The sequence below is a fragment of the Felis catus genome, chromosome A3 (assembly GCF_018350175.1).
Source record: "Felis catus isolate Fca126 chromosome A3, F.catus_Fca126_mat1.0, whole genome shotgun sequence".
In the NCBI taxonomy this organism is placed as follows: Eukaryota; Metazoa; Chordata; class Mammalia; order Carnivora; family Felidae; genus Felis; species Felis catus.
The window spans coordinates 88,113,758-88,127,637 of NC_058370.1; the positions used below are offsets into that span (position 1 = coordinate 88,113,758).

Below are 13,880 nucleotides of genomic sequence, written 5' to 3' on the forward strand. Positions count from 1 at the left end.
GTGTGTTTTTCTCTCTAGTGCTTTCACTCCCAAACCTCCACTCCCCCACTGGAAAAAAATTGGATTCAGAGTTGATTTTCATTATTTGGGGATATTTGCAAATTCACCTACTCGCTAAAAAAATTTTTTTAAATTTATTTATTTTGAGAGAGAGCAGAGGAGGGGCAGAGAGAGAGGGAGAGAGAGAATCCCAGGCAGGCTCCGACCTGTCAGCATGGAGCCCGACGTGGGGCTCGAACTCACAAACCGTGAGATCGTGACCTGAGCTGAAACCAAGAGTTGGATGTTTAACCGACTGAGCTACCCAGGTACCCCTGTTTGTAATCCTAAAATTTATAGTCATGCTGCTTCATGATCATTTGTGGTCTGTGCAGTATGACTGAGGCCCACGTTGCCAGCTGATTTGGAACAATGTGACCCTGCCTTTTTGTCTCAGTTCTCATCCTGTAATTAAGTGTCCTTTTCTTGGTCTGCCTGGTGTTGTGTTTTTCACATTTTTGTGCGCTTTATTGGTGAGTCGACTGTTTAAAATGCTCCCCTAGTGTAGTGCTGTAGTGTAGTGCTCAAGTGTTCCTCTGTGTAAAAAGGCTGGGTGTACCTTACAGAGTAAAGATATGTTAGATAAGCTGCATTCAGGCATGAGTTACAGTGACGCTGACTGCGAGTTCAATTTTTTTTGTGTGTGAGTTCCGTGTTAATGAATCAACAGTATATATGAATTTTTTTTTAAATGACCATTCATGCTTTTTATTGACAAATGTCAGGATGGCTTTCTGATTAAATCAAGAAACAACAACACATCTGACTGTGTAATTTTGGTGTCAGATAGCTCACTATTTTGTAAAATTCTTTTTTTTTTTAAAATGTTGATTATGGAGAGACAGAGAGAGACAGAGCATGAGCATGGGAGGGGCAGAGAGACGGGGAGACACAGGATCCGAAGCAGGCTCCAGGCTCTGTGCACAGAGCCTGATGCGGGGCTCGAACTCACCAACTACGAGATCGTGACCTGAGCTGAAGTCGGATGCCCAACCGACTGAGCCACCCAGGTGCCCCTATTTTGTAAAATTCTTTGGTAGACCACCCATGAATTATTAGGTGATATTTTTCTTTTTTTAGTGCTTATTAGATATTTGCTTCATATTATATATTACCAGCAATTTTATTGCTATGTTCTTATCTAATTCTTATATAAAAGCTGTATAATATCAGAGAAACTATTAAACAATTTTAGGTTATAGTAAGTTACAAATGTTCTTTTCAACTTCTCTTTTTAAACAAATTTTTTTTAAATTTACATCCAAATTAGTTAGCATATAGTGAAACAGTGATTTCAGGAGTAGATTCCTTAATGTCCCTTACCCATTTAGCCCATTCCCCCCTCCCACAACCCCTCCAGTAACCCTCAGTTTGTTCTCCATATTTATGAGTCTCTTCTGTTTTGTCCCCCTCCCTGTTTTTATATTATTTTTGTTTCCCTTTCCTTATGTTCATCTGTTTTGTCTCTTAAAGTCCTCATATGAGTGAAGTCATATGACATGTCTTTCTCTGACTAATTTCACTTAGCATGATACCCTCCAGTTTCATCCACGTAGTTGCAAATGGCAAGATTTCATTCTTTTTGATTGCTGAGTAATACTCCATTGTGTGTGTGTGTGTATATATATATATATATATGCATATCTATATCTATCTATATATATTTATATGTATATATAGATATATCACATCTTCTTTATCCATTCATCCATTGATGGACATTTCCATACTTTGGCTATTGTTTCCATACTTTGGCCATTGCATATATATATATATATATATATATATATATATATACACACACACACACCACATCTTCTTTATCCATTCATCCATTGATGGACATTTCCATACTTTGGCTATTGTTGATAGTGCTGCTATAAACATGGGGGTGCATGTGTCCCTTCAAAACAATGCACCTGTATCCCGTGGATGAATACCTAGTAGTGCAATTACTGGGTCGTAGGGTAGTTCTATTTTTAGTTTTTTGAGGAACCTCTATACTGTTTTCCAGAGTGGCTGCACCAGCTTGCATTCCCATATATGAATTTTTTTTAACTTTTATTTACTTTTGAGAGAGAGAGACAGAGCGTGAGCAGGGGAGAGGCAGAGAGAGTGGGAGACACAGAGTCTGAAGCAGGCTCTAGGCTCTGAGCTGTCAGCATAGAGCCTGACTAAGCGCACGAACCCATGGACTGCGAGATCATGACCTGAGCCAAGGTTCGACACTTAACCAATTGGGCCACCCAGGTGCCCCACAACAGTATATATTAAATAAGAATCCTTAAACAGAAACACACATAACACAAGGTTATGTATTGATTAGTTGAGAAAACTGTTGTGACAGAGGCTGATAGGAGCCTAACCCTGTGTTTCCCCCAGAACAATGGTTTAATATTCACAAATTCAATGTTCTCGGTGATTTATAGAATATGTAACTACCATCAACAACAAGAATCAATTCTATCTACTCAGCTTGGTAAACTATTTTTATAGTCTAGTATTTTCTTAGGCTATTAAACAGCCTTGGAAATAAATTTTTGAAGACTGTATAATATTCCATTATGATTGTGACATAACATTTGGGATAACTTTTTTGACATATGACATTTGACATAACCTATTTTGGGATAACTTTTTTGTTGTAGTTGCTAGTTTCATCTTTTATGAACATCTCTGTGACAAATCAGTGTGCAGGAATCTTTCTTCATACTCAGATTGTTTTTTCTATAGAGAAGTTTCTAGAACTGGGCAGAGGGCATGCTTATTTTTCACTATTTGATACAGATGGCCAAATAGCCCTCCAGAACTGTCATATGGATTACACTCTATCAGGAAGTGAAGGAGGGTAAAACAGAAAAAAGGCTTAGAGACAAAGGAGGAGGAAGAGGAAGAGGGGAAGAAAGAGGGGGAGGAAGCTCGGTGCTGGCTCGGCTGAGTGTGTGGGGAGTGGAGCAGAGTGTGGGAAGGCTGTTGGGGTCTTCCAGGGCCAGAGGCAGTGCCGGTCTGGGTGTGGCAGGGAGACCTGCTATGTTCAGGCTCCCAGACCCACAGCCCAGGGTGGCCAGGTGGAAACACCTGCTGTGGAGGGTGTCTTCAGCAACTTGGGGCCAAAGCTGAAGCAGGCCCTGGGGGCATTGCTCCTGGGAGTGTGGGGAGCACACACATCGCTCCTGTGCCTTCTTGTACCAGGGAGCTGAGGCACGGTATCGACAGGATCTCTCAGCTGTGTCCGGTTAGAGTCCTTTCTTTTCCTTTTATTTAAAAATTTTGGTCACCAAATATTTGGGTTAGGTAATATATTTATTGTGGAGACCCTATCTATCTATCTATTTATCTATCTATCATCTATCTATCATCCTCTACGTAGCAGCCATCATGAAATCTCTTCCTCTTGCCCCACACCCATCCACCCATCACTCTCTCCCTGGCAGAGGGAAGCATTGCAGTTAGATGCTTTTGCATCATTCTGGTTTCGTTATGCGTGTGCAAACAAATCAGACTACAAATCCTTACGTGCTATTCTCTTAACACAGATGGTTGTATGTTATACTCACTGCTCTGCACTTTGCTTTTTAATTTTTCTCCCCCTCCAACTTTTAGTAAGATATTGACATACAGCACTGTATAAATTTAAAATGTACAGCATGATGACTTGAGTTACAAACTGCAAAGTGATTGTCCTAAGTTTAGTTAACATCCATCTCTCATATAGATACAAAATACAAAAAAAAAAAAAAAGACAGAAAAAGTGTTTTTTCCTTGTGATGAGAACTCTTAGGAGCTACTGTCATAACAACTTCCAAACATACCATACGGCCATGTTTTCTATAGTCATCATGTAGTGCATTACATCCTCAGCACTTACCTTTTCTCAGTTAATAATATAACTTGGAAATTGTTTCGTATCACAGAGCAGTCCTCATTCTTCAGAGCTGCACAGCAGCCCGTTGTGCGGACGGACTGCTGTTTAGGTAACCCGCCCTCTGTTGGTGGACACGTGGGTTGTTCCGTACCCTTGCTACTTCAAGCTGTGTGCAGTGAATCACTTCATTACATATGTCATTCTGCACGTATGCAAGTATTTCTGTACGATGAGTGTCTAGAGGTAGAACTGGTAGGTTAAAGGGTTTTTACACTTGCAATTTGGATGGATAGTGGCCAGTTGCCCTCTAGAGGGTTGAGGTATTTTTTTCTTCCGCCAGCACAATATGAGAAAGGAGTCTCCCCATAGCCTTGCCACCAGAGGGCTGTCGGATTTTAGAGTTTTATGAATCTGGTGGGTGACAAATGGTGTCTTGGTTTTATTTGTGTTTCTTTTCTTATGAGGGAGGTTGAGTATCTTTCCATGTGTTCAACCCTTTGAACTTTCATTCACCCTCTGCCCGTGAAATTGTCGGTCTCTTTTCTTTCCTTACTCCTTTCTTTGCTGACACAAGGAGCAAATCCTGGCACCCATCCTTGCCTCCAAGCTTTGCCTGGGCTATTCTCACAGGGAGGCGGGGAGGGTGGGGACAGGGGCTGACTTTGGGTGGATCAGGTGTGGAGACAAAGTCCTGACCTTCATGGAAGCTGTACCCTCATTTAATGGAAGAATGGAAGCCCCTGATCAGATGTTCATTAAATGAAATAATGCACATAAATGCTTAGCACAGTGCAGGGCCCACAGTAAACGCTCTGAGAAAGGCTGTAGGACATGTAAACCTACCAGGATCTATGTATCTGAAATAGATTACCTGCTGTCCCTGTGCAGGGACTTGATTCTCCGGAGCTGGCTATAGGGTGTGGCACCTCCCAGGGCATTCTTAGCACATGTAGAACACACAAGTCACTGGTTTGGATCTGGATTCCACCTCTGCCAGTTTTCTTGATTGTGGAAAGCCCAGTCTTAAGAGCAGGGCTGATCTGAGGCAGACTGTGGCTTATGGGGTTTTTGTGTTTGCTGCATTCTTCTCTCATTCTCAGATGCTGGTGCCTGGCCCTCAAGCCCTGGCCCTCTAGCTCCCCTTTCCCCTTCGCCTCCACTTCCTTCCCCCATCTTCAATCTCTTAGGGCTCATGGTGTTCCAAAGGGGCAGGTGGTCTGGGCTGACTGGTAGAGGTTAGTGTGTTTAGCTGTAGGACCCCTGGGAAAGCCAGTCTAGACTCAGGGCCCCCACACTAAGGTCATGGACATATGGGAGTTGGGGCAGGAGGATTTCCAGTCAAAGGTAGGAGATAAGGGTAGAAGGGCCGTGGAATTCAGGCAATCTGTCGCCCCACCCCCACCCCATCCACGCACTCTCTTGCTACCCCACCCCATACTCTCCAGCTCTGGATCTGATTTACCATTGAGCTTTGTCTCTGCAAATTCCTTGTGTCTGAGCCTTTAAGGTCCCTAGGATCTTCTGCCCAGCCTGAAGGGTGGCCAACATGGTAGAGAGCAGCCCTGGCTGGTGAGGTGGTCTCCCAAGGAGGTCATAGTTCCCTTGGAGCTCCATCCACCTGTCCTCTTTGTCTTCTAGCTCTGCAGCAAGATCCTGGAGAAGACAGCCAACCCTCAGTGGAACCAGAGCATCACCCTGCCTGCCATGGTAAGCCTTGCCTCCTCGGGCCCATCCCAGCAGACCCTGGGCTCCTGGCCTCCCCAGCATCCTGCTTATATCCTGGACTTCTCCTTCTCCTCCTCTTCCTGCTTCTGCTTCTGCTTCTTCTATTTCTTCTTCTTCTGCTTCTCCTCCTCCTCCTCCTTCTTCTTATATGTTTATTTATTTATTTTTGAGAGACAGAGAGAGAGTGAAAGCAGGGGAGGGGCAGAAGGAGAGGGAGAGTGAGAATCCCAAGCAGGTTCCATGCCCAGCGCAGAACCCTACACGGGGCTTGATCTCACAACTGTGAGATCATGACCTGAGTGGAAATCAAGAGTCAGATGCTTAACTGACTGAGCCACCCAGATGCCCACCCCCTTTTATAAAAAATATTTTATTTTTAAGTAATCTCTATTCCCAACATGGGGCTTGAACTCACAACCCCGAGATCAAGAGTTGCATGCTCTACTGACTGAACTAGCCAGGCTCCCCTGGACTTCCCCTTCTTTAAAAGGATCCCACTCCACCATGTCTCTCTTCCCTCCTCAGTTTCCCTCTATGTGTGAAAAAATGAGGATTCGCGTCATAGACTGGTGAGTGCTGAGTCTTGGAGTCTTTGGGGTGACTGTTGTCAGGGTTCACTGGGTCCTTCAGTTTTCCTCAGTTGAGAACACATAGTGGGAGAGTCTTTTTCAGGTAAGGGAGTTTCCTCTGCTGGGAGGCCAGAGAAGGAGAGGTTGTGGGCTGTTCTTGGGAAGCTTACTCACAGCCCTACTCCAAGGTACAGAGGGCAGCCAGGTAGAGCAGAGAGATCTCCAGAAGCCTGAGATCCCCTAGGGCAGGGGGTTGTCAGGAAGACTTCCTGGAGGAGGTAGGATTTTGATAAGTCCAGGGTGAAGGCATTCCAGTGCAAAGAGGATCATAAGCAAAGGCAAGGGAGCTGGAAAGAGTAGGGCTTCTGGGAGGATGGGCTGTGACCCGCCTCCCCCCCACCCCCGCCCGCTGTGGGCTGTTAATGTGGAATGAACACTTACTGTGTGCCAGGTCCTGTGCCCAGCAAGTATTTTACATGCGTGACATCATGTGATCCTCAGCTCGATTCCTGGTTACTTTATAGATGAGGGGGTGATCTATCTAAAGTGACAGCTGGGAAGCAGCTGAGGCTGGGATCGAACCCAAGCCTGCTGCTCCCAAAGCCTGTGTTCTTAACCACTGGGCTCTCTGCTTCCCACTGTGTTAAGGTGATCTCTGTCACACCTGGAGGGCTATTAGGGGTCCACATGCATGAGCTCCGGGACCTTCCAGACATGAGGCTTTCCAAAAAGAGAGTTGTCCTCTTTCTGCCCCCAAAAAGTCTTGGCCGTGCGGTTCCCAGCGTGTTCTCCTTTGGTCTCAGGCCATGGTACCCCCAGCCAGGAGGGTAATGAGAGACCAGGGAAAACCCCCAGGCCACAGAACCATTAAAGTGTGCGCCAGTTCCCTAGGCCTAGAGAAAACAGCTTGTGGGAATTAGAGAGGAAAGCAGCAGCCAGGAGGGCCAGGAGGGAGAGGCCTCTAGGGCCCTGACCGCAGGTATGTTCCGTGGGCAAGCGGTCTTGGGGAGAGATGTGCTCCATGTCCCCAGAACCACCTCTGTATCTCCGCTCACGATGTGTGTGCGCACCTGAGTGTGTTGTGGTGATGGGGGCTGATTGGCTGTACGTGTCTGTGTGTGTCTGTGCCTGTGGACTCTTGTGTGCATGTGCGCATGGGTGTGGTTGTGTTGTGTGTGGTGGGTGGGCCTTGCCGGGGTCCGTGTGAGCTGTGTCGAAGGCATCAGCATACTGTACAATCCAAACACATTACGGAATCCGGTGGTTGCATCTCTGGTTTGGGTTGAAGCGGCATTTTTATTGTGAGTCTATTTTCAGACTTGCTGTATTTTCCAAAAGCAACCCCAAGCCCCAAAACCCAACTCTTGGCCAGAAAGTGTTCTGCTGCTGCAAGTTCCTGTCCAGAAAAGTGCTTTCTTCCCAGAAAACTCAGATAAACTTTTGTTATCACCTGAGCCCTGGAAATATGATATGGTCCACATGGCCTTTTCCTTGTAACTTAATCTTCTGTTCAACCCTTTCATGTTTTCTTTTTTGTTAAAGAACAAAAATTCAAGAAGTTCCTTCTACCCCATAAAAACGGAATCTGTCTCCATTCTCACACAGTTCAGATAAGACCAGAGGTCAGAAATTTCATTCTCCTCTCTAAGTGCTGGTCTTTTCCAGGGGCCGGTCATGAAGGCAGTTACCAGTTATCTGCTGTTGATGATCTCGCTGTAAGATGTGTCAGGAAGTTCTTACTTCCCAGGGCTTATCACCATCCTTCATCAGGAAAAATGATGAAGATCTCTGCTGACAATCCATTCTTGTTGGTTAGTCCCCACCCGGGTGGAAAACTTTAAAACCAAAGCTTAATCACCAATCTGGGAAGTGCAAAGAGGAAGGAAAGGAGCAGTAGAGATCAGGTATCTGATGGGTATAGCACTGAAAAGAGACATAGAATAATAGCCTTGCCCAAGCGTGTCTTTCACTATGGGGCTTGGGTGTGTCATTTTCTGAAGCTGTCTATGGCCTAGGTACCCATAGGAGGGAGAGAGAGCCTACAGGGCTCCAAGGAACATGGATCCCGGGAAATTTCAGGAAGGAGATAGGTCTTGCCCAGTCCAGCATTTCTCAACTTAGCACTATGGCGTTTTGGGCCAAAAAATTCCTTACTGGACAAGACTGTCCTATGCATTGTAAGGTGTTTGGTGGCAACCATGGCATCTCACTCTTGCTCCCTGTCCCCATTCAAAACTATCTCCAGACCTTGCTAAATGTCCCTGAGGGCCAAAATCACTGGATTGAGGACTCTTGGTCTAGCCTGACAAGGAAGCAGTGGGTGACTGCAATCAAAGCTCTGCTTCCCATGTCAGGTGTATCTGGCTCAAATCCTAGTTTTGCCATGTTGGCAACCTCAGTTTCCTCATTGAGATCCTCATGAGTACTTGCTTCATGGGGCTGAGTGAGGGTTCGAGCTACTGAGTGAGGGTTCGAGCTAATTCATATGACGATGTTAGCACAATGCTTGACTTTCAGTAGGTGCTTGATAAATGCCGGCTATTCTCTATGTTATTGTCAAGGGGGCAGGGGTGGGACCCAGAGGGAGGGTCTGCATGGGACGTTGTTGGCTAATGGACTCGTTATAGTCAGTCTGCTCAAACTCCTACCTATAGTCCCCCATGCTGGTTAGGGAAGGGAGAAGCCTTCCTCCGAGGAAGCAGGACAGGGACAGGCCCCTGTGCATGTACCATGGCAGGAGCACTGGCTCAGGAGTCAGGACACCAGGGTTTCAGTTCTGGCTCTGCCCCTCCCTCCAGGTTGACCTTGGGCAAGGACCTTCCACCTCTGAGCCTCAATTTTCTCATCTGTGCAATGGAGAGGATAATAAAAGTACTAGTTCTTCAAGGCTGTTGAGAGGATCCTTTGAGAAAAAGGAGGCTGTTGAAAGTGCCTCGTCACATATAAAGTCAGATACAAAAAGTAATCCTGCATTAGCTAATATAAGCTAATTTAATATAAGCTAATATAAACTAATTTAAGACTGTGGCCTTGGAGATAGCTTCTTCTTGGGATGCCCCATTTTCTCCTGGCCTGGATATTTCCTGAGCTTCTAGAACCTTGCTCAACCTGGGTCTGGGGGTCTGGTTCCCAGAGCAGCCTCCTGCTCTCCTGCCCTCCCTCCTGCCTCTGGCCTCTTTCCTTTCAACCTGCAGATGTCTCCCCAGACATCCAGGCTGGCAGCCCAGTGTTGGTTGGCTGATGGGATGCTGGTGGTTGGCCAGATGGACTAGTTCCCTCAGAGGAGTCTTGAGCAACACTTCCTTTCCAGTCTCTTCTTCCCTAGGATTACCAGGCCTCAGTAACATACCCAGTATGAAGACTGAGACCCATAAAGATGTATAACCTTCTCCTTCCTGGGTGGGCTGTGGCGTGCAGTCCCCCTCCTGTGTTCAGGCCCTCTCTGCCCTCTTATTCTAGGGACCGCCTCACCCACAATGACATCGTGGCCACCACCTACCTGAGTATGTCGAAAATCTCTGCCCCTGGAGGAGAAATAGAAGGTAAGTTTCCCTCCCTTGTTCTGTCCTCTGGTCCTCCACACTCTCCCCTGATCTACCCCTACCTGTCTTATACCTGTAGTTTTGAGAGTGCAGAAAAGGGAATATTAATTATGAGGCCTTTGCAGCCCATTTGTCATGAAGAAGGGCTGTGGCCGATGAGAAAGATGGCCTTACAGACACTTAGGATTCTCTACACCTCGGCGGGTGGGATACATCACTGAATGGTATAGAGAGAATAATTCCTTCCTGCCGATAACATGGGTGGCTGCGGCCATTCTGTGCATCAGGTTCTGTGTTGGCCAACTGTGTTCTAGGAGTTTCTATTTCGAAATAGCTTTCATTGGTCAGTGAAAAAGTAGGCCCTGATCATTTTGTAAAATTTAAAAAATAATTAATGAAGAAGAATATAAAATTTGCCCATAAAATTACCCATATGCTTACCCCCCAGATAAGAGCTAATTATTAATATTTTGGGAGTTTTTTGTGTGTATGTATGCATATGTACATGAATGTGTCTGTATGTATACCCAGGTGTGTGTGCATTAAAAACTGTTTTGAAACAACTATTTTGAAAACTGCTTTTTGTCACTTGGCAATATAACATACATGTTTATTCATGTTATTAAATATTGTACAATAGCATTTTAAATGAATACCCATTTTCCACTGTGTGAATGTATCTTAATTCACATTAACTAGTTAATGATGAATATTCAGGTTTTCTAATTTTTCTACATTATAGAAAACTAATTTTATATTGAATATTTTTGTAGATGAATCTTTTATACAATTCACGATTTTTTTTTGGATGAATACCTAGAAGTGGAATTGCTGTATCAAAGGATTTGTAAATTTTTTGAAAAGCTTATTTATTTATTATTTGAGAGAGAGAGAGTGTGTGTGTGTGTGTGTGTGTGTGAGCAGGGGAGGGATGGAGAGAGAGGGAGGGAGAGAGAGAGAGAAAGAGAGAGAGAGAGAGAGAGAGAGAGAGAGAGAGAGAGAGAGAGAGAATCCCAAGCAGGCTCCATGCTGTCAGCACAGAGCCCAACACGGGGCTCAATCACACGAACTGTGAGATCATGACCTGAGCCAAAATCAAGAGTTGGACCCTTAACCAGCTGAGCCACCCAGGTGTCCCAGGATTTGTACATTTTAAAGCTATTTGTATACATCAAAATTGCCCTTCAAAAGACTGAACTAATGTACCCTCTAATCACTCACATAGGCTTATTTTGCTCTACTTTCGCCAACACAGGATAAAATAATGTTAAAAAAGAATTTTGTTAATTTGATGGTTGAATTTCATCCATCCATTCCATGGTTGTCTTAATCTTCATTTCATCAATAGATGGTTAAGTTGATGAATGCAACTTTAAAAATATTTTAATAGTTGTTTTATATTTACATATTACTTATGTATTTATTATGTATTTTATTCTATTATAAATTGCCTATTCATTGTCTTGGTTCATATTTCTGATAGTATGTTTGTTTTTTTCTCACTGTTTCGTAAGAGTTCTGTATATATATGGATGTTAACTTTTCCCCTGTTGTATATGGGGTAAATAATTCTTGTCTGTTTTATTTTACCATGTAATAGAATTTGATGTGTAGATATTTAAAATTCTCATGTAGCTAAATCTGTTAACCTTTTCCTTAGCAAATAAGGCAAGGATCTAACATTACTTATTTCACAGTTGTTCTTTGGTAATACCAACACTGTATATTAAATAATCTTTTCCCTATATTTTGGAATGCCACCTTTATCCACTACCAAATTCTTAAATGTGTTCTTGGGCCTGTTTCTTGATTTTCTATTATCTTTAATTGGTATGTCTGCTTGTTATTTCTTAGGTTTTGGTATCTGGGTTATGCTGGCTCTATAAAATTAATTGGAAAGATTTAAAGTCTTTTCTAACATCTGGAGAAGTTTATATAACATAAGAATATAGTCTTTTGAGGGTTTGAAAGAATTCACCCATAAAACCAGATGGGCTAGGTGCCCTTTTTGAGTGGGTATAGTACTAGCTCTTTAAAAACTTTTCAGTTTCTCCTGTGACCATTGTTATTTTTAGCTTCTTACTTTTACTATAGTCAATTTTGATAATTTTTTTCCATAGAAAAGTGTTCACTATGTCGAACTCTTCTAATTTATTTACATAGTGTTGTATAGAGCAATCTTTTATAATTTAAACAATTCTCTCTACCTTTGGTGTTTTCCCTTTTCTTATTTCTAATGTTAGGTGTTTGCGTTTTCTTTCTTTTTTTCTTGCTTAGCTTTGTTACAAGTCCCCTACCCCCGAACTTTGTTTCAAAGAATCAACTTTTGGATTTATTTATCAATTCTAATATTTTTTCTTAATTTTCTAATTTTTTTCTTTTTAAATTTTCTCTTCTCTCATCTTTTTACTCTTTAACTCTCTTCAGCTTATTTTGTTGTTTCCTTTTAAAGCTTTCTAATTAACTTCTTGTGCTTATTTTCAAAATCTCTTATCTACATAATGATACGGTTTTTGTCCCATATGTCATGCTTAGGAAGGCCTTCAGCAAACCCCAAGGTTATATTTAACTCTGTTTAAAATTTTTTTTTACATTTAAATATTTAGTCTATTTTGCATTTATTCAGGTGCACTTTCTGAGAGCAGCCTGATTTGATTTTTCTAACTAGATGCTGCTTGTAGGAACGCATCTTTTTTTCTTACAGTTAAGTTACTTTGATCTAGCCAAGTGGGGGACTCTTTTCAGTGAATTTTATCTGAGTCGTGGTGAATTCTTAAATCTGAGTTGAAGAGGAATTTATTCTAACATTGGAACAGGAGCAGCTGAAAGCAGGGTGGGGTAGGGGATAAGAGCAGGAACTCTGGAACCAGGCAGCTTGGGTCCCAATTCTGCTTCTTTGTAGCTGAGTGAGTCACTCCTCCCCTCTCGCCAGGCCGGGCCTCATAAGGCTGTTGTAAAGATCCAGTGAGATTATAAATGTAGCATTCTTAGAGTGTCTGGTATGCATGAAAACCTAAAGTAAAGTAACTTTGCTGTGTAGTATCATTATTATTGGCTTTCTGCATCACTAATCTGATCTTTCTCCCCTGTACCAGTTCTCCTTACTGCTTTCCATGTAGTTTAAAATTGGCCATCGCATTTTGAGTTTCTTGTCCCGCCTCCGTTCCCCTCTGTCATTCCTTTTATATTTTTCATATTCTTTCATATTCTTTCATATTTTTCATTTTCTTTTTTCGGTTCTCTCCCCAAAGTTTTGTTTTGCTTCACAACACCTATGTCTTCTTGCACTCTGTTGAGAATTCCAAATCATTTCTGGAGACCTTCAGGTGAATGCTGTCTGGAATCTTACAGATGCTGCTTCTCTACCTTGGTCAGCACTCTGTGATTCTTCCTTTCTCCTTTATTCACTCTCTGGCAAGACCTGGTCAGTGCTGGTGCCTTTCTACAGACAGGGTGCATTGTTCTCTGTCCATTCACCTTGACAAATCTTTACCTGGAGCACAGGTGAATGTGTCCAGTTTCTGGAAGATTCCATCTGGTACTCTTAAAGTTGAGCAATCCCCTTCTTCTACATTCTCTGAAACATTAAAAAAAACCCCACCTTTTAATTATAGAAAATTCAAACACACATGAAACTAAAGAATTGTGCAGTGAAATTCCAGGTGTCCTCAGGTAGCTTTAATATCCAATTGCTCTCTGGCATTCTGATTTCATCATTGGTACTTTTAATCGGTGGAACACATAAAAACTGCCATCCATAAGACACTGCTGTGAGGGCCCTTCCTGCTCCAGCCTCCTACCCCCACTGACTGTGGAAACAATCATCCCACTTCTCTGATGCTGTTCAGATAATTTTTGAGAATGGCTATTTTGGATGTGCAGGTAGAAAGACTTGAGGGTCAGTGCATCATGAGGGTGGGGTGGAAGGGAGGCCATTCTGGACCCCTTGCAGATCGAAACTCCTGGTATGGAAGGAATCTTCTCCAGTTTTCTGATTGGTGCTGTCTCTGGCTTTAGAATCCAGGGGCAGACCCTCGTAGAAGCACAAAATGACCTTCTGACTGTTTCCTGATGGCTACTATTTCATGAGGCTACACCTGTGCCTGCTATTAGCTGCCCGAGGGAGAGTTTAGATCCCTC

The 13,880-nt window shown here is 43.3% G+C and overlaps 1 protein-coding gene across 24 annotated transcripts in view; it reads left to right on the forward strand.

Annotated features, from left to right (window-relative positions):
* Positions 1-13,880, forward strand: part of DYSF (dysferlin) — a 226,014-nt gene that overhangs the window by 81,773 nt on the left and 130,361 nt on the right. For all 24 annotated transcript variants that reach the window (XM_045054361.1, XM_045054369.1, XM_003984110.6 and 21 more), the window contains 3 exons: positions 5,543-5,611; positions 6,155-6,198; positions 9,658-9,740. In XM_045054361.1, coding sequence (XP_044910296.1) covers positions 5,543-5,611; positions 6,155-6,198; positions 9,658-9,740 — 196 coding nt within the window. The remainder of the gene's footprint in view (positions 1-5,542; positions 5,612-6,154; positions 6,199-9,657; positions 9,741-13,880) is intronic.